General features: G+C 40.6%; 1 protein-coding gene across 5 annotated transcripts in view; it reads left to right on the top strand.

Moving 5' to 3' along the window:
* Gstcd (glutathione S-transferase C-terminal domain containing) overlaps positions 1–20,203 on the top strand; it is a 109,862-nt gene that overhangs the window by 68,428 nt on the left and 21,231 nt on the right. For 4 of the 5 annotated variants that reach the window (XM_010641564.2, XM_010641562.2, XM_010641565.2 and 1 more), the window contains exons 5-9: positions 5,440–5,555; positions 5,694–5,738; positions 6,912–7,034; positions 7,749–7,877; positions 17,791–17,924. In XM_010641564.2, coding sequence (XP_010639866.1) covers positions 5,440–5,555; positions 5,694–5,738; positions 6,912–7,034; positions 7,749–7,877; positions 17,791–17,924 — 547 coding nt within the window. The remainder of the gene's footprint in view (positions 1–5,439; positions 5,556–5,693; positions 5,739–6,911; positions 7,035–7,748; positions 7,878–17,790; positions 17,925–20,203) is intronic. The other variant, XM_010641563.2, reaches the window with a different exon arrangement.

Genomic DNA, 20,203 nt, shown 5'->3' with positions numbered 1-20,203 from the left:
GAAAAAAAAAAAAAAAAAAAAAAAGAGAGAGAGAAATGCTCTTTATGTTACAATGGAAGAGAAAACTCATTTATTAAAACTAATATTGAGCACCTTTTATATGCCTATCAGTCTCCTAATACTCTTTCCATTTAATTGGAACCAATTCCATGTTGTTCCAGGAAAAGTCCCCTATGTCTAGTCCAGGAACACAGGGACAGTTTCAGCTAATGATTCTTTTTTGGAGAGATACTGTGATAAATTTTGCTCAGCTATCATTTTGTAATAAGATATTTTTACTAAATAATAATAGGCTTGATAGTAGCAATATTAGTAATGTTTGGATCATAGCAAACAGTTTGAAAAAATAATTATTTCCTCTTTTAAAGATCATTAGTACTATTATCATTATTAGAAAAGTAATATATATTTCTAAAAGCAGCCTGGGGTGAGGAAAGGTGATGGGGTTGGTTCCTCAGGTTCTAAAGAAAGGATTCAAATAAAGGGAGCAGCCATATGAAGGTGGTGACTGCTTGAATCCAAGGAGCTGTCGCTTGTGGACACCCGGGACATGGAGAAGGCAGCAGGCTGTGACACTGGCAGAATAGTCAGGACACCGGTTGCTAAGGTGCTTGTGTTCTCACGAAGAAGTCAAAGTTTCTTTGTTTCTGTTTTGTGTGTGCGTGTTTATTTTTTTCTTAAGGCAACAAAGAAATGTTAAACAAATGCTTAAACCGAGGAGAAATGTTTCATGGTGGACTGTGAAGAGACTTTAGTGATACAGTGTGCCAGTGAATCTTAGTGTCAGCTGGACTGGAATAAGAGCCTCCTGGGAGACATGGCTGGATCACGGGGCACTGTAGCTCTCCGTGGTTTCATCCACTGATGTCCATAGCTGAATGTGCTGTTAGGTGCGTGGGGGTGTCAGTGGGCTGTGCCTTTGGGAGGTGTTCTCGCTGGAGCTACCCCGCCCCTGCTTTTGTTTTCTGGGTGCTACGAAGTGAGCAGCTTTGCTCCGCACACCACGCTGCTTCTGCCTTGGAGCCAGCTGACCATGCACCGAATCCTCTGGACCGTGAGTCAGAGCCCTAGGCATCGTTTGTACTGTGTCCCGCGAATGGGAAAGCCCACTTAGTGATAGGCTGTGGTGCAGAGAGAGAAGCTGTGAGCACAGCACTGGAGGGCGCTCCCAGGGGAGAGGGGCCTGGGAAGGAGAAGCCAACGTGGACTCCAACAGATGTCTTCGTCTAGAAACAGAGTCCTGCGTGACTCCGTGAGTTTTCATGATTGAATTCCATTTTTATTCAATCAATTAATAACCATGAGCAGCAGCAGAGGTTGAATGTTCTTGAAAATTTTAGGAATAATCTTATCTAATTGGAAGATGCACTTTAGCCAGGATAAAAGTGATGCAAGCTAGCATTATAAGAGAACATGTTTCATATGCAATGTAAGAATAACAGCACTGTTTAATTGGATAAAACTAATCTCTAAGGTCCCACTTTAAATATTAGAGCATGTTTTCTGCAGGATGTGGAGAGGCAGAGTTAGTCTGGTCCATCTGCTGTGCTCCCACCTTCCCACCAATCCCTCGTTGTTCATCTCCATGCAATAAGCTAGATTTCTGTGGACCTGGTTTCCCAGCAGGGTCTGTCCAGTAAATTTCTGTTTCTCCAGAGTAAACTGCAGTGCTCCAGGTCTTTGTGATGCCCTCTCTAAAGTCTCAGCGGTAGCATTGCACCCTCAGTGCCCAGACTGCTGCCGAGAATTGAGAACCACACACCTTCTTCTCAGGTGCCCTGTTAGTCCCTTGGAGGCAGGGATTGCAGTCCACTTGGAAGTGGATCCTCAGCAGGTGGACAAGTGCTGGATACCCAGGGGCCTGGCGGCTGTTGAAGCAGGAAATCCGTCCTTCCTGTGCACAGGGCCTGAGCTGGCCAGTCCACTGCCCTGAGAAAGGCGTTTGCCAGCTTGTCTGTCTTGGTGCTGCTAATCAGGATGTTGTGAAAACATTGAAATAAGTGCTTGTCACCTTCCCTCTTTCCTGTCATTGGCCCAAGTCAGTGCCGCCGGTCTGTTCCCTTGTCTCACACCTTCCCGAGAAGAGTGGTGTACACTCCAGCAAATTTCTCTGTGGAAGAAATTTGCTTTGCTCTCTTGATTTTATAGCTTTTCAAGCAAAATCATGTTTTAAAAATCTAAGCCATTTTAGCCATTTCTTTGTCCCTATATTTAATTACATATATTATTTAAAATTCACAAGATATGGTTTTGCAACAAACAAAAAAATGCTTTGAACACAAAACAGCAAGAGCATTTTAGCAGATAAGTCTTATATGTAGCCAACCCAGCCATTTGTATTCTTATAAACAATTTAACATGCAAGGTATGTTGCTGCTTCAGGCTAAGAACGCTAAGTTAAGAGCTGCCTGATTTGGGGCATGAGTTGTTAGACTTCGCACACGGTCTGGCTGCATAGGGCACTGTGTCCACTGACATTCTTGTTCATTATTTGTTATTCTGGACCAACGGAAAATGTCGCTGCTTTAACATGCCTTCTCCTTAGCTTAAAAATGGGTTTCTGCCCTGTACTGCCTTTGAGAAATCAATGCAAACAACACTAAAGTTGTCTAAATAACCAGTACTCCAACTTGGATTAGAGATGCCGTTGCAGGAGAACGACATCATAGAACAAACCCCCTGACTGGGCCAGAACATTCTGCTCTGGGGTTTCTTTTCCACTGCACCTAAGGAATGATTCATTTTAGTCAGGCTAAAGTAGATTGTAATTGTGTACTGCTGCACGATGTCTTGGGCACAAGGATACTGGATAAAAATAGGAAGTAGGGTTTGATTTTTAAATTAATACCATATCCCAAAATACCACTTTTTACCTTGTTCAAATATATTTGAGATTCTGCTCAGTTTTCCAGAAGCTTCATAAGGTTTATAAAACTGAAATGGAAAGGAGAATGCTTTCTTAGAGGTAATTTTTCCTGCAAGTATTGAGGCATCTGTCTGCCGTATTTTCAGCTCAACCTTTGTGAATATTGCAACGTAACAGTCTCTCTACTCACACACAACCCTGGAAAGTACCTCTGTGCCTTCAAGCTTCCTTTGTATGTATATGTATGTATGTATATACACACACACACACACACACACACACACACACACACACACAGATGCAGCCTCACAAAGAAAAACAGTCTTTATCAGCACTGGCTTTAGAAACAGACCTAAGGATTTTAGGTAATTCTAAATTTGTAATAGCAATATGGTATATTTGCTATTAAATACTATATGCCATTTAATAAAATTTTCTATCCCAACTTGTTATTCTTAAGAGAAAGTTCATTTCTTTTGATTCTGTTTTACCAAAATCCTTCAGCAGGGAGCTACTAGGAAATCCACAAAGAGGGCAAAGACAGAAATGCCCGGGCTTGTTCCTTGGCTCCTGGTGGCTCCTGCTAGTAGCAGAATTTGTGACTGTCTCTCCAAAGAGCCACGACAGACTTTTGCTTTGTTTTGTATTGACTCCCTCCCCCTCCATCATTCCAATTCTGTTTTTCCCACATGAAATCTACATTGCTATAAAAATAATGCACATCGGGATGAGCAGCAGCTGGGTGGCCAGGCACCTTAAGAATCCAGCCCAGTGAGTTGTTACCAGTGCGGTGGAGGTGGAGGGTAGAAGCGACATGGCGTGGGTGTTGCTTGTCCTCCGGCAGGTCTGTGTGTTGGAGACCTGGTCCCCAGGGAGGCAGGCTGAGGATCGGGGTGAGAATCACTGCTCACTACCTCAGCAAGAGCACTGCGCTCCGGCTGAGTCCTCACGGGGCGAGCGGTTACACAACCCTGCCTGGCCTTAGGTCTCTTTCCTGCCATCTTCCAGGGCCGCACAACAGCCAGCACTGTGCTGGGTGGACTTTGAACCCCTAAAACTAAGCTAAATAAGCCTCTTTTTCTTCTGGTGTAGACTGCCTCACGTCTTTCACTATAGTGATGAAAAGTGGACTTGATACGGAGGCGTGCACCATGAGGGCCTTTCCACTGTGCCATGTGTTTGAAACTCTTCTTAATAAAATCACTTAGGAGTGGATATCCATGGAGGATAGGATTACAGGGGCTTTCACTTCATGTTTAAAATGTTTTACAATTATTTTAGTAGAGAAAAATGTGGACAATTCCTTTAAAAGCCGTATTCAGTGATCTTCACAAATGAACTCACCAGTCCATGGACGAACAAACTCTTCCTGTTTGCAGTTCACCTTAGGCAGTGCTGAATAATTGAGATGGTATTCAAATATCCAACTGTTGAAGATGATCGCATTACTCCAATAGGGAGTTGGTTACATAATTCCAGTGTATTGTTAATGAGATACTCTGAGGCCATCACGGTATTCAGTACAGAGAGATCCACTGACATAAAGATATTTATGATACATTGTATGCTTAATAGAAAGTTAACAATTATGAATATAATGTATAGGTGTTGTGCTCTGAATTGTGAAATTATAATTTTCTATTTTGTTCTAAAGTAAAATTTTTCTAATGCTTTTTATTTAATTTAATAACATAAGAAAGAAAAAAGAAAGTAGTATGTTGTTTCTGTTAAAATGGTCTCCAAAACCCATAGTATCTTTTAAATTTTTTTAAATCAAACCACTCTTGTAAAGAGTGCACTGAAAATATGTGAAAACAAATAATGTTTTCATCCTTCTACAGATATTTTCGTGGACTTGACTAGTGGCATTTGAAGTGAGGTTAAGATATTTTCATGCTGCTGGTCCCAAGGCATTTCATACTTGGAAATGCCCTATCTTTAATCTATAACTGCATTAAATTTCTATGTCTGACTCACGAGAAAAGAAAGCTTCAAAGCTTCAAAGAAAAAAAAATCCAGAGATTTACCATTTTAGCTAAGTCTCTCTAAATACAACCACCACTGATAGAGTTCAGACAACATGGCAGCCAAGGGTCACGGTTTCTAAATGCCCTCACAGAAGGCTTACGGGTTCAAGGATGTGCCAGCTAAATGACAGAAATGCTTTCATTTGTTACACATATTTCTACAGGGAGACCTAAGGAATGTATGGAAAGCAGACCAGCTTTGCTGTCTGTGTCTGAGAGTGATAAAGGGGAAGCAATGGTTACTGGCTTGCACCATCCAACCTAATTTTATTAAACATTTTGCTAATGATTCTAGACTGAAGTTTCAGTGTTGTTGCCACTCACTGAAGGACATCTTATATAATTGAAAGATAAATCTGATAAGCGAATCAAAAGTAGAATAAGCGGAGTAGCGTGAATCTCTGTGTTCCGGTCATCGGGTCCCTCATGGTCAGTTATATAAATTTGTCTCGTTCTTCTGTATGCCCAGTTCCCCCTCCTGTTCCAAGCGTGTCTGCGGTAGCCCCGCGCGGTGTGTCATGTTCTCCTCATCTCTGTCTTTCCCAGGCCGGATGTCCAGTGACCGAGCTCTGAGGAAGCAACAGCAGCTAAACAACCTTGTCTATGTGGTGATAAATCAGGCCAAGCCCGGGGACAGAATTGTGGATTTCTGCAGCGGTGGGGTACTGCACGTCTTTTTATCCTTTGTGAGATCGTGTGGCTTTTCTGTATCACGTTCAAGGGCATGCTTTCGTTTTGTGTTGGAATGAGCAGAAGCTAGGGCACTGCGGTTAACTTCCTTCTTATACGGACTCTTTCAGGGCCATGTCGGACTTGTTCTCGCTCACGTGCTGCCATCGTGCCAGGTAAACCTGAGTACAGGTAAAAGGAAGTGATTCAGCTAAGTGCAGTCCCACTGGCCAAGTCAGGCTTGTCCTTGCCCTTGAATTCCCAACACTCACCCAAGTCAAATACGTGGTGCAGGCATTTTCTTTTGCCTTTGAAGTAAACTTCTAAGATTCAAAATCTTAAGGAGGGAAAAAATTAAAAAGACCATGAAACAGTTATTAACTTTTTTAAACGGTATATTTGCTTAAATACTTTTTAAAATAAATAACCCTTCCATTGTTAAGTAAAATAATTATGATTAAACTTGTCTAATTTTCAACATAACCATATCTAGAAATGCTGGTTTCTGAAACTTGCTTTAGCACATTCCTTTGGTTTTTTTTTTTTTTGATCCACTGCATCAAAATTATGATAATAAGATTTTTTAGGTAAAAAAGCAAACCTGAATTTACCACATCAATTGATCAAATGTGTTTCTTCTTTTGTTCTCGTTAAATCATTATTCATATGGATATTACTGTTAGAAATTCTACAAATGCAAATATAGTTTAATCCCTGCTTCTACTCAATAATGTATCACATATGTTTTTCCTCTTGCTAATAGTTGTACATATGATCGTGTTTTAGTGACTATGTGGTGTTTTTAAGTAAATGTACCGTAATGTATTCAGTTGTTGCCACTATTGGCTAGAAGTTTCCACCGCGTTAAATTGATTCCACAGGGACCATCCTTGAGCTCAAAAGTCATGGGAGGGAGTTGTCTTCTTCCTCCCCCTCCCCTCAGTCTTCCTCGTCCTCCTCTACTTCTTCTTCATACAAATTCCGCTGGAACAGTCTTTGTGAGCTCTCTGGAAGGTGTGAAATAATTACACTGAATACTTTCAGAAGAAGAAATGCCATGAACCAGCACACTGGTCAGAATGACACGGAAGAGAATGATTGGGGATAGTGTTCTCTTTTCGTAGACATTGACTAAATAAACCAAGAAATTTAAGAGAAGAGGCAAACATCTGTATTACTATGAAGGAAAATAGCGATTTCGTGATAAAGTGGAAGAGAGCTCGCAGAGATGAATCCTGGCAAGGCAGAGTCTGAGATGTAGTCTCTCTTGTTTTGGTTGGAACTGGAAAAGGGATCGGCTAGGATGAAGACTGGGAAGCCTCCAGTACCATGTGTGTTCTCATACACAGGGGTCTGCAGGCAAGTGGAAGGGCCAAATGGAACTAGAAGTGAGAGTGAGGGAAGCCTTTATTCACCCGCTGTTCCTACTGAAGGCTGCTAACTTCTCCCCGACTTCTGCCTCACCGCTCCTGGTCTGTACTTCTTGTTGCAGCTACCAGAATCTTTTGTCATAACGCACTGTCCAGCTCCCGTTACCTCTCTACCCTCTCCGCTCTGTCTCCGCATCCCCCCGTCACCCTTACACATGGCCCAGAGATGCCAACTTTCTCGGGTCTTCAAACACACCACAGCCTTTCCCACCTTGGGCCTCCATGTGTCTTTTTTCTCAGCCTAAAACACTCTTCCATTCCCCTAGCTAATTTCTGTTCATTTTCTAGGCCTCTGTTGATATATTAATTCCCCATGAAAACCTTCCGCGGTCATCAACTTTGGGTGCTCCCAATATACATTTTTTTGTCTCGCATTAAATACCATCACAAGCTCAGTGTGTGCACGCCTGTAATCCCAGCTATTTGAAAGGCTCATCCAGGAGGATCCTGAATTCAGGGTTAGTCTGGGCAACTTAGTGAGACTCTCACCTCAAGAGTAAACTACAAATAATACTCATCACACTGTATGTCTGTTTGTTGCTTGTTTCATTGGTAGCAAGTATTACTCGTACTAAGTTTCAAGGGTTCAAAGACCTTGCTGTCTGTGCCAGGTTAAATGGCCTAATTTCTGACACAGGACAGAGGATCACTATAGTATGCTGCATGTTATTAAGGCTGTGAAATATTGTAATAATGCTCTGCACTGGAGCCTGAATAATGGTACTGAACATACTTTTTTTTCTGGGTAAAATATAGGTTATATTAATAGAAAACAAGGAATTATCATTAATTCGTGCTAAGAAGAGAAGCGATGAATTAGGTTTAAGCAACATTTGGTTCATTCAAGCAAATATGGAGTATTTTGCGGGAATGTTTAATATTGGGGTAAGTATTCAAGCAATTTCCATTTCTTTATGTAAGTAAGAAAAATTACATGCCCTACAATAAATAAGGGAAATTATATTATATTCTTTCCTAACAAACAAGCCTATCGTTTACTACACTTACCTGTGAAGTAGAGCATATAATTATAATGTTACTCATCGTACATCATTAGGTGACAGAGATAACATTGGACTTACCACCACAGAAGATGTTACTTCCTGCACTAGAGGTCTCTAGGGTGAAGACTAGTGTTTGGCACATAGAAAATACTCGAAAATGATTTTTCATTAAATGAGTTCTAATACCAATGACATGCCTTGGTTTATTTCTGCATTTTTGAAAGACAGTAGAAATGAAAAAGAATTTTATTTTATTTTATTTTTTTCTTTTTATTGAGTTTATTGGTACACTCCAGGTACACAGTATAGTTACATTCACTACTGGGATCTTGTACCTTTACATGACAGGTCTTGGTTCTCATTTTTTCCCCTTGTCCCTGCCCTCCCTTCACCCCTTCCTCCCCTCCCCATTTACAAACACTTCATTTCCATTTTTTCATTTTCTCATATTTTTTTCTTTTCCCTTATTCCCTTTCACCTACCCTTCCCACTTTCCCTATACCTTTAGCTCTTTTCTTCCTATTTCATGTTGTTATTTACCCCATTAGGATCTTATATACTATTATAGTTTTTCACACCAGAGAAACTATTCAGTATTTACACGTGTGTGACTTATTTATTTCACTTGGGAGTGTATCCTCAAAATGTATCCATTTTCCTATGAATAACTCTAATTCCTCATTCTTTATGGCTGAGTAGTATTCCATTTTATAGAAAAACCACATCATCTTTATGAAAAAGATAATTTTAGAAAAGAAAAATAATTTGTTAGTGACTTCTAAATACTAGAATTACCTTTGTATAATGTTGTAGCTCAGATTTAATATCTACATGTATTTTTTAGCTTCTAAGACACAAGAAGTATTTTGATCAAACTATTAAATGCTTAGGTGAAATTGTTATTTGAGATCACTAAAAAGACCTAAGATGCCAGCTCATGTACACTCCAGATTCTATAGATTCTCTTGGAAATTTGTATTTTATTAAGATGTCACTGTTGCTGCTATTCCTTCTATTCATCTTAAATAACATTTTTCTGACTTTTATAGGAATAAATGCTCAATATAGAAATTTTTCTAGTAATGTGACTATATCTACTATTAGGACCTTTACCAAAACTTTTTGGTCTTTCTGTATTTATTCACACATACAAATGCAAATTTGTACGTATGTTAATATTGTTCAGCCTTATATACATATCCTACCTTAAATGTATATGTTAATCACTTTCACATTGCTAGGATAAAATACCAGACCCCCACAATTTAAATAAGTAGAGATTTATTTTGGCTCACGGTTTCAGAAGGTTCAGTCCGTAGGTGGCTGACTCCAAGGCAGAAATAGCAAGATGGAATGTGATGGCAAAGGAAAGCTGTGCGCCCCAGGTTGGCGAGGAAGCAGAGAGAGAAGGGAGGATCCAGGGACAAAATAAGGTCATTCCAAGGCCTCCTCCCACCCCATGGTGAGCACGTTCATCAGCGAGACCCCACCTGCTAGCAGCACATGCAGCTGTGAATTCATCAGTGAGTTAATCCACTAATGAGTATAGCGCCCCGTGATCCAATGACATTTCCAAAGCCCTACCTCTGAACATGAGACTCCCCATCTGAAGCATAGATTAAGCTCTGTGATAAATCATTTCCCTACTTTTTTACTGTTTTGTTATAATGTAGTTCTTACTGTAATGGATATTTTATGTATCATTTAAGAATCATAATACCTTTGCTAAATCATTTACTAGGAAAGTTCCCTAACTTAATTATATGTGTTCGTATAAGCATGGGCTTGTCTAGGTGGGATTATTATCTAACTTCAGAAGTTCAGACCTTTTGTAATTTTATGTTTTGTCCAGTGAAGTTCATTTCTTAAATACTGACTTCTGACTTTTGAGGTTTTTTTTTTCCAACCTAAAAAGTGTATAATTTGTTTCCTTGTAGACATAATCTAAAGTAGTTGTATAAAGCCAAGTAGAGGTAACTATTAACAAGGAAATTCAGGAAAATGTACACATAAGATCTAGAAAATGTTCACTAAAACTATACCTGTGAACAGCTTTAATTTAACATAAGTGTTGTGGTAAGCAGGCTAGTCACCAAGCCCTTGTAACCAGTATATCAGGGGGAAAGGCTGTGGTATCCAGAGGTAACTGCCCATTTCCCTCTCACAGCACAGGTCCCTGGCCCTGCACACTGGTCCTTGTGGCTTACACGTGCAGACTCATACTGCCATATTCGTGTGACTTCTGATTCATAATTCATAAAACCAACTAAAACTGTCTTTATGGAAGTATATAATATTTTTCTTTATGTTTCATGATTATATGCCTATAATAGCTTTTTCCCCCTCTTTTTATAATTATATCTGTCAAGGTATAAAGCACATGAATTAAAGTCACTTAGAAGATTAAGCCAAAATTAGATTCACTCTCAAGGAAATAATTTGCCTAGGAAGATAATTGAGGCATTGTCACTGAATAAATCAGATGAAATGAATCAGTGGCTGTAACTCTCATGTAAAACAGAATCCAGTAAAAATAGTGGGGCCCCAAAGGAAATCAGAATAACTGAACACTGGAAACACATTAAAATTACATCAGCCATGATTGTGTGAAATTTTAATAAGGGCCTTTTTGGCATTTACCTTTGCTTAATAAGTACTTTTTTGTTATTTTTCTTTCGATATTAAAATTTATGGTGTAAACAAGACTCTAAGGAAGTTTTTAAGTCAGAATCAATTCTCAGAAACTAACAAATTGTTTATACATGAGAATTTTAAATACTAATTGTTAATTTATTTTCATTAATACAACAACCTGTGTCAAGCAAAAATGAGTATATTTACTGACTTATTAATCTAGTTTGATTTGAAATAATTGAAGGGAAAAAAATCAAAATATTTTCAGTCTTTGTTGTATTGAAGTCTTTTAGTACCCCTGGCATGCTGCACCTCCTTCAGGTTTCTGATTTACATTGTGCCTACTTGAGAAATATATTTTTTACAAATACAAATGCCTCATAAACATAGGAAAATATTCAGAGTCTCTGGAAATTAAATGCATTTTAATTTAAACAAATCCACAAAATTTTAAAGTATCACTACTCGTGGGCTGCAAATGTCCAGTGAGATGAGCATACTGACGACCTCATTTACTTGGTACTTGCAGTGGTTTCTTAACAATGTGATTAAACAAAGGAAGAAGCAAATACACATAGCAGTTTAAAGCACCGATTTGGGAACTAGAAATGCATCTTAGTGGTAAAGCACAAACCATGAGTTCTATCCCCAGTAAGGGGAAAAAAGTGGGGAGAACACCAGAAAAGACAAAAGAATGGAGGGAGGAAGATCAAATTTAAATCAGGACAGGGGCAGGAAGGAAGGGAGATGAAATGTTAAGTGGTCAGTTGAAAAAATAGAACAAAGAAAAGAAAGAAATGGAAAGAACCAATTTTAAAAATTGAGGTTCAGTCCAAGAATCCAGTCAATACCTTAGTAATAGGAAGACCAGAAAGAGAGAGCAGATAAAGGAATGGGAAGGAAAATATCAATCAACTAATTTAAGAAAAAACATATTTAAAATAAAGAATACATTTCTTCTGATGTAGAGTTTATTGGAAAATAATCTAAACCAAAGTAAGTGGTGAAATTTCAGAACACCAAGATGACAAGAATTTCTGACCAGTTTCCACAAAGGAGGAAAACAGGTCATGAACAATAATTTGGAATCAAAATGTCACCATACTTCTTAATAGTAGTAGTGTGAGAGCCTCAAAGGTAGTGAAGAAATGCACACAAAGCTCTGATGGCTGATTTTCAACCTGAAGTTCTATACCTAACCAATCCATCGATCAAGCCCGAAAGCCAAATGAAATCCCCAGAGCACTGGGGGCACCAGCACCATGAATGGCAAATGGGAGCTTGTTGGAAATGCAGATTCCCACCTCCCTGAGTCTCTGCATCCAGCTTCTCTTCTGTTTCAGTAAGATGTGCCTTTTTCTGATGGCACATTCAGGTTGAGAAGCACTGCTCTGGAACAGCCATCCTTAAACTTTAGCATTCATAAGAGAATCCCTGATGTAGACGTGGAATTTCCCAGTTTAATTTCTAGCCATCCTTGCTTCCTTTACACCCTGCATTTCCCCTCTCCTGGGCTATTTCGAAGCAAATCCCAAACATCATTTCATCTTACTCATAAAAATTTGTGTAATTATCTATTAAAAATAAATAACAATCATTTTAAAAATATATTTTCCAGCAAATGATACTGGAGCAACTGAACGTGACTCTGCACAAAATACTCTAGACATGGACCTTACACTTGTCATACAGGTTAACTCAGGTGGATCCCAGACCTAAAGGAAAAGTGAATCAAACAGTAAAACTTCTAAAAGAAACATAGAGAGAAATCTGAATGACTAGGTTTGGTGATGATTTACCAACCACCCAAAAAAGAGTTATTAAAGTTAAAAAAACTTGTTCTGCCAAGGACATCATCAAAAGAATGAGAAAAGGCCATGGTGGGAGAAAACATTTTAAAGGACTTATGTAAGAACCAGTAAAGGACTCTTGGCTAAAATGAACAAAGGACTCTTAAAATTGAGCTATCAGAAATGACCCAAATGGGTAATAGGCCAAGCTTTGTCAGACACCTAACCAAAGAAAGTAGAGGGGTAGGGAATAAGCATACGAAAAGCACCATATCATATGTCATCGGGCAATGAAAACAGCCACGAGTTGTCGCTGTGCTCGTTAGGGTGGCCAAAGTCCAGAACACTCGAGCGGCCCACTGTGGGAAGAATGTGAAGCAGCAGGACCCTCCTTCCGTGCTGGTGGGGACGTGCCACGGCACCTCCCAGGTGGGAAGCCAGTCTGGCAGCTGCTCGGAGCGCTCATCATACTCTGCCATACAATCAGACATTGCTCCTCTCATGTTTTTACCCAAAGGACTTCCAACCTTGCTTCTTTTCCAAAACGTGTGTGCCTGTTCATAGCAGCTTTATTCATGGCTGCCCAAACTTGGAATTAACCAAGAGGTCTTCCCGTGGGTGAGTGGATAATCAGTAGTCCATCCGTATGACGGATGTGCCTCAGTACAAACACCTGCGCTGCCAGGCCATGAAAAGACAGGGCGGAGGCTCAGACACCTTACTAGGGAAAGAAGCCAACAGAAAGGGGCTACACCCTACGCGGTTCCAACTGAATGGCCTTCTGGGATAGGCAGAGCAGTGGGGACCACAAAACAATCAGTTGTTGCCAGGGGTGGGGTGGGAGGAGAGGCCAAAGGCACGGGAATTTTGGGGGCAGCGAAGAGACTCTGTTTAGCACATGGTACACATTTATCCAGACCCCTAGAACGAAAGAGTGAACCTAGTGTGACATGGACTTTGGGCGATGAGGGTGTGTCAGTGTGGGTCGCCTACTTGCCCACTTTTGACAGTCTTCCACTGAGGTCCAGGCTGCTGATAATGAGGAGATCTATGCACATGGGGGAGTATAAAGGGTATATGGAAATTCTTTTCTTCTCTCAGTTTTGCTGTCAACCTAAAACTCTTATTTTTAAAAATTTAAATCTTGGACTGGAGAAGTTACTCTGTGGTAGAGCATTCGCCTAGCATGCATGAGGCCCTGGATTTCACTTCCCACACTACCCAAAAAATTAAGAATCTTTTTAAAAAAGAAAAGAAGTAACCACAGTATAATTTTCTATCTTAAAAAGGTTCAGATTTCCCTAGTTATCTGATAATTTTTTACTTATTTTAATCATTATTGAAAGAAGGTATAGCCAGGCGTGGTGGCACACACCTGTAATCCCAGCACTTGGGAGGCTGAGGCAGAAGGATTGCTGTGAGTTCGAGACCAGCCTGGGCTACATAGTGAGTTCCGGGTCAGTCTCAACTACATAGTGAGACCCTGTCTCAAAAAACCAAAAAGTAGAACCGGGGATTTAGCTCAGTGGTTCCGCAGCTTGTCTTGCAAGCGCGAGGACCCAAGTTCGATCCCTGGTATCAAAAAAAAAGAAAGAAAGAAGGCATAGAAATTAAAATGGTTTAATGTGAACCATACAGCATATAGTCTACAGACTTTCATCTGAATCCATTTTCTGTTTATGCTCTTACCCAAAACTCAACATCTTAAAATAACAATTATCTAACAGTTTTGTGCTTCAGAAGTCTAAGCCTCGTCCACTGGTTTCTCCTCTTGGCTTCTTACAAGACCAAAGGCCAAATGTTGACTGGACTCTTCCTCCAAGGCCCTAAGGTAGAATCTAGCCTGAGGCCATCTAGGTTGTTGGTTACGGGACTGAGATTCATCTGTCTTGCTGGCTGTCAGCTAGGAATCCTCTGCTTTTAGAGGCCACTCACCTTTCCCGGCTCATGTCCTCCTTCACAATGAAAGCCTGGGGTGCCAAGTCATTCTGGTGGCTCAAGTCTCTCTGGCCCTCCCGTTTCTGTCTTATCTCAAAATCTGCCCCTGAGAAAATCTGCTTTTAAGGCCTTGTATGATTAGATGAAGCCCACCCATGTAACCCACGATAATCTTGTTATTCTGAAGACCAAACCTTAATCACATTTGCAAAATCCTTTTGGCCCTGTTTGTAGGTTTTAGGAAATAGTCATGGCATCCTTAGGGGATGATTCTGCCTAACACATTATTCCCATCTCTCATATTTTTATCCTTGTGGTTTAACAAAATACTAATATTTTCAGTAACCACGCTTTTTAAGGCCACAACTTTGCAAGTATGTCCTTTCTGATGAAACTGCAGATTTTTCACATTTGCTTTTGCTCCTGACTCTCATTAAAGATCTGACTAAAAGCAATCAGCAGTACCCATGTCACAGCTTGGGCTGCTTTGAAATTTTTTCCACCAGATCAACTAATCCACCCCTTTCCCAAAAAGTCTCAGAATATGGGCAAAAATGAAGACAAATTTTCTGCGGGGTATAACACACTTGACCTCTAGCCCAATGGCCAGGAGAATCCTTTTTCCCAACTGTAGCTTCCTGAGCCTGGTCTTCACAGTCTGCATCCCCACATTCTGGTCTGAGCTCTGACAGGAATCAATCATCGGCACTGGCCATAGATTCTAGGACTTCTCGAGCGCACACCTCCATATCGTCCCACCCTCCTCGCAACCTCTTCTGAAGGCTATACCACCTGGTCCGGTACAGTCACAGCAACAACTTCATTCCTGGGGCCAAAATACTCCCAACTTAAAGGAAGAGAGACTTGTTTTGGGTCACGGTTCCATTCCACGTGTGGCTGGCTCTGAGTACGAGGAAAGGATTGGCAGAGAAAAGCTGCTCGACTCAGGGAGGCAGGAAGCAGAGAGGGAAGGGGGAGCTGAGAACTGGATCCAGGATGCCTTCCAGGTCAGCCCCTGCGTCCACTCTGTGACCAGTGCGTTTAGCTCAGCAGTGGATGAGATCGACACCTCGTGTTCCAGTTACCGCCACATATGTGAGACTTCAGGGGAGAGTTTAGATCTAGACCAGTTCAGACCATCTGCATAATGTATGAGTACACCATTCAAATCTCTTGTTTTGCCATCACATTCTGAGATATTTTAGAACTTGTTATATTTTAGGATTATTAACACTTTATGGTATAAATGTTTGTCCTTTGTCTTTTTAGTTATGGTTTTGTGTTTTTGCCATCCAAAAGTCATTTTTAAAAATTTTCATTTTGCCAACTTTATTAACATTACCCTGTATTGTGTGTGGATCTTCAGGATCTTGAGGAATTTCCCATTCCCCTAGGTTATGAAGAAATTGACCCATGTCTAATTTTTTGCATTTTAAGCTGCAATCCATTTGAAATGTATTTCCTACATGTGGTATGAGGAAAATATTTTATTTTTATTTTTCATGTGGCTTTCAGGTTAATCCAGCACCCTTTAGTGAAAAGCTTGACTTTTCTTCCCTGGTTTGAAACACTACCTAAATTGTAATGTTACTTATCTCTGTACCTCTCCTCATTACTTCTCTATTATTTTTTAACCTATGTTTGGTAACTGTGGAAATTAGGAATTTGGGATGCAGTAAAACATTGTAAACCTAAAATCCATATTTTGAGTTAGTTATTTTATTAAAAGAAGAAAAATAAACCACTCTTTTGCAAGTAGCAAGTAAGTTGTCTATGTTTTTCTTTGTTCGGAGCCTCAGGCACCCTGATGGAATCAGGTCACGCTGTGGGCTCCGAGTTCTGCCCCTCCTAGACGGAAGTGGCTGTGTGTTGTGAGCAAGTCCTCATTTTGTCCATGCCCTCGTTTCCTCCCTTGTGCACTGTGGTGCTCACCCTTTCCCGGCGGTGGTGAGCACCAGTGTCCTGCGTGCCGTCATCTGCTACGGGGCCTGCACACTGGGGCACGTGGCCATGTCTGTCCCACTCTCGCGCTCAGCGGAAAATGCATCCAAAATTATTACCGTGAGATTTTCTCCCTGCTTATGAAAATAAAGATCGGCCTGGCTTTTTATTCTGCAGAGGCGAGTGAATAAAGATGGCAGGTGGGAAGCAGGATCCGTATCCTGCATTCCTGTTAGCCGTGCTGCCTAGAAAAGTACGATCAGTACAGTTTGTCTCTGCCTAGAATGAAATCGAGATCTGAGCATTCTTCTGGAAAATGTAATAATTTTGTTTTCTTGTTTTTCAGGATCCCCACATTTGATTTTCCTTCAGAGTCCTACTTTGTCTTATTTAACCTAATAATTTTCATAATTGTCTATTGTAGATTATAATAAATATAAATACATTTAAGGATATGTGCTTTGAAAATGTTTTATAATCATCTATTCATTATTCTAACAATTTCAGCCTTCCCTTTTAAAATACGTTCTTGAAAATAGTTGATGCAACTCATCTTTCAGTGTTAAAGATTATTACATGAAAACACCTGGAAACATGCTACATAAAAATGATTTGGGGGCTGGGGATTTAGCTCAGTGGTTCCAGTGCCTGCTTCACAAGCTCAAGGACCTGAGTTTGTTCCCCAGTACCAAAAACAAAAAAAAATCAAACCAAAAACAACAACAACAAAAGATTTGATCTGGGGCCTGGGATTTAACTCAGTGGTTCCCTCACCTGTCTCACAAGCACAAGGTCCTGAGTTCAGTCCCCAGTACAAAAACTAAAAATGATTTGGTCTGGGCCAGGAATTTAGCTCAGTGGGGCTGCTGCCTGTCTCAAAAGTGCAAGGTCCCGGGTTTGATCCGTGGTATCAAAAAAAAAAAGTTTAGGTCAGTTTTTATATTAAATTATATTCATGCAGCAATTATAAAAGTGTTTTCAGATAATTTTTATTTCAGTTCTGTAAGCATTGTGATAAATCAGTATTGATAGCCATGGTTTCCCATTGAGAAGGCAAAGGCCTAAGGAAGCTAAATTTAAAGGGATCACAGGGCTGACAGCAAACTGGAATTCTAGACTGGAATCCTTATTTCAGTTCTAGTGTTTTTCTTATAGTACTACAACTGAACTAAACTCATAATTACCAGGAGCGCTAGTATAGGTATCCATGTGTATTCTGTTCCTACAGTTAATGTTACACTACATTTCCCACTATGAGTCTTTTGGTTTATTTACAGTATTCCTTTGCTAATCTTTCAACCTGGCCTGATTTTCTTAATATGAATAGCTGAGCAGCCCTTTGGTGTTTCCAAATAAGAACAGTTTAAACTGTTGTAGAATGATACCCTGGTAACTTGAAACCTCCCAGGGATCAGTCACACATTTTTAAAGACACAGAAGTTGCAATGTTGGCTAAAGGACCTAAGGGAGAGTTCTGGTTTCATCTTCCAGGTGGCCTTGCATGCTTGTGGAGTGGCAACAGACATGGTGATTGAACAGTGCATCAAAACCCGGGCTTCCTTCGTCACCTGCCCCTGTTGTTATGGTTTCATCCAGAACACCTCAAAGTTCAACTTTCCAAAAAGGTGATGTTTACCACTCCTAACCGAGATACTAATATATGTAGATAAACTAGCACACAAGACTTGTTTGCTGTGGTTGCAAGATTTCATCTGAGAACATTTACTCTTTTCACAATGCAAGTATTCATAAATGTTATGGGAAAGGAGTGTCTCCTCTCTGTCTGTCCTGATTTTTCCCCTGGCCCACCCCTGCTGAAGTTGGAAGCAAGTCTGTCTAGGAGTCAGTCACCTGGAGGTCCATCACTTCAGCACGTCTGTGTCTTCTAAATAAAACTAAAGCCTCCATTTAGAAGAGGCAGTGGAATGCAGTGGGGAGTGTTCGGGACCTGGATGCACACTTCTTGGCCCCTTATCGTCTTATAGGTTACTTAATCCCAGGCAAGTTACTTATTCTTTTTGCCTGTTTTCTCATTTAAAATAAGGGCTGGACTAGTAACAATGTATAGTAGCAACAATTTTTGTCATAGTCATATGTGTGGTACAAGTGGAATAGAGTAGACACTCAATAAATGGGAACTGTCGCTAGGAACAGCAGGAGCAGTAATATTTTTAAGTAGTTCTGTGTTCGCTTTCCACTGGGAGACAAAGTACCTGAGATAAACAACTGAAAAGATATATTTTGGCTCAGGGTTTCGGGGTTCAGCCCATGGTCAGTGGCTGTTGCTGCCTCGTGGTGGAGGTTCTGCTCCCGGGTCCTGCTGAGAGCTACTCTGCTGTGAATCATTGGTGATGAATCCATGTTACTCTGGAAACATTGTCCTACAGCGCGGCCAAAAACCTCCTTGATCAGCTACATCATTATTTCTAGGATACTTCAGAAAATTTCCTTTAAATTTATATTTAAAGGTTTCCATATAATAAGCAAAGTAAAATGCAAATAGCCATCTTTTTTGTCTTTTACTTTGTTCTTACTATAATTCACAGCTAGCTGAGGAAAAAGCCAAAGGAGCTATTAAAAAGCCAACAATAAAATATAATTTGAGGCTTATTCAACCATTGAAATCTCATTTTATTCTAAATCTATACTGATAAAATGTGTATTTTTGCAACTAACTAAGAAATTTATAAGTCTAGCACTATACAGATTCTGAAGAGGGCCAGGGGTTTAGCTCATTGTTTCTAGCACCTGCCTGCAAGCACAAGGACCCAAGTTCGATCCCTGGTACCAAAAAAAAAAAAAAAGATTCTGAAGAATGCTAAGTTGACTTGTTCAGCTTCTAACTTCACTAATTTAAATGCCTTCATTTAGTTTTAATTTTTTCATATCCCTGTAGATTTACTGACATTTCCCTCCCTTGGAACTGATGTCTTTAGAAAGTTGATTTTATGTGTGTGTAAGACCTCTCTCAGTCACTAAAGATAGAGTGGGGAATTTGTGAATAGCTAGCGTTTCTAAAATATGTGGAGACAGAAACTCATTTCGAACAAGGTAATTGACATGGTCTATGTACAGATGTATGTTTTCGGTGAGGTAACTAAGAGCCAGAGCTACAGCATTGAGAAGCCAGTACACAGGGGACGTGTGCTTGCCTTGGACAGCTGTGGTAGCATCCGTCTACTGGTGTATGTGTGCCTTTTTGCTTTCTGATGTTTTGACATCCAAGTAAATGACTTGCTGGCAGGTACGACTTTTACCTGCAAACCAGCCAACCCAGGGCCCTTACCCACAACATCCCCCTTCGTTACATCTGGCACTTCCTGAACCTGAACACAGATCCCGTCCCAGCACGCTGGGGGTGGGGTGGATGAGGAGGACCCCTCCACATGAACCAGCACCCCTCCGGCTGCTCCTCTGCTGCCCAGGGTCCCGCAATCAGGTCCCTGCCCGTGATGACTGGACCCCTCTGCCCCCACTGGCATGCGGGGCCCCTCTTCCAGGAGACCTTGGAGGAATGAAGCCTCTGCGCAGGGGCGACTGCCTGTGCACTCTCGGCCTCCCCGCCTGGTCTCAGTAATGATCAGACTCCCCCACCACAAGACTACAGTACTTCCACTTGATCCTTTGAGGTTGAAAAGAAAAAATAATGGCTGTGCTTCTCTTAACAGTAAACAATCTGTGAAAGAAACCCTTTAAAATGAGCAACACTGGTGGCTTGCTTTTGTCCTTTTATACATTTCAAATTGGCATTTACTTCAGGATAGCATTTTATTTATTTATTTTTATTTTTTTGGTATTGGGAGTCGAATTTAGCTTGCAAGGCAGGTGGTGGAACCACTGAGCTAAACCCCCAGCCCTAGGATAGCATTTTATGTCCTTCAGATACAACACACACACACACACA

The sequence above is a fragment of the Fukomys damarensis genome, unplaced genomic scaffold (assembly GCF_012274545.1).
Source record: "Fukomys damarensis isolate Sample0158 unplaced genomic scaffold, DMR_v1.0_HiC HiC_scaffold_25, whole genome shotgun sequence".
NCBI lineage: Eukaryota > Metazoa > Chordata > Mammalia > Rodentia > Bathyergidae > Fukomys > Fukomys damarensis.
Note: the sequence above shows the minus strand (reverse complement) of the source record. Positions and strands in the feature narration are given on the sequence as shown.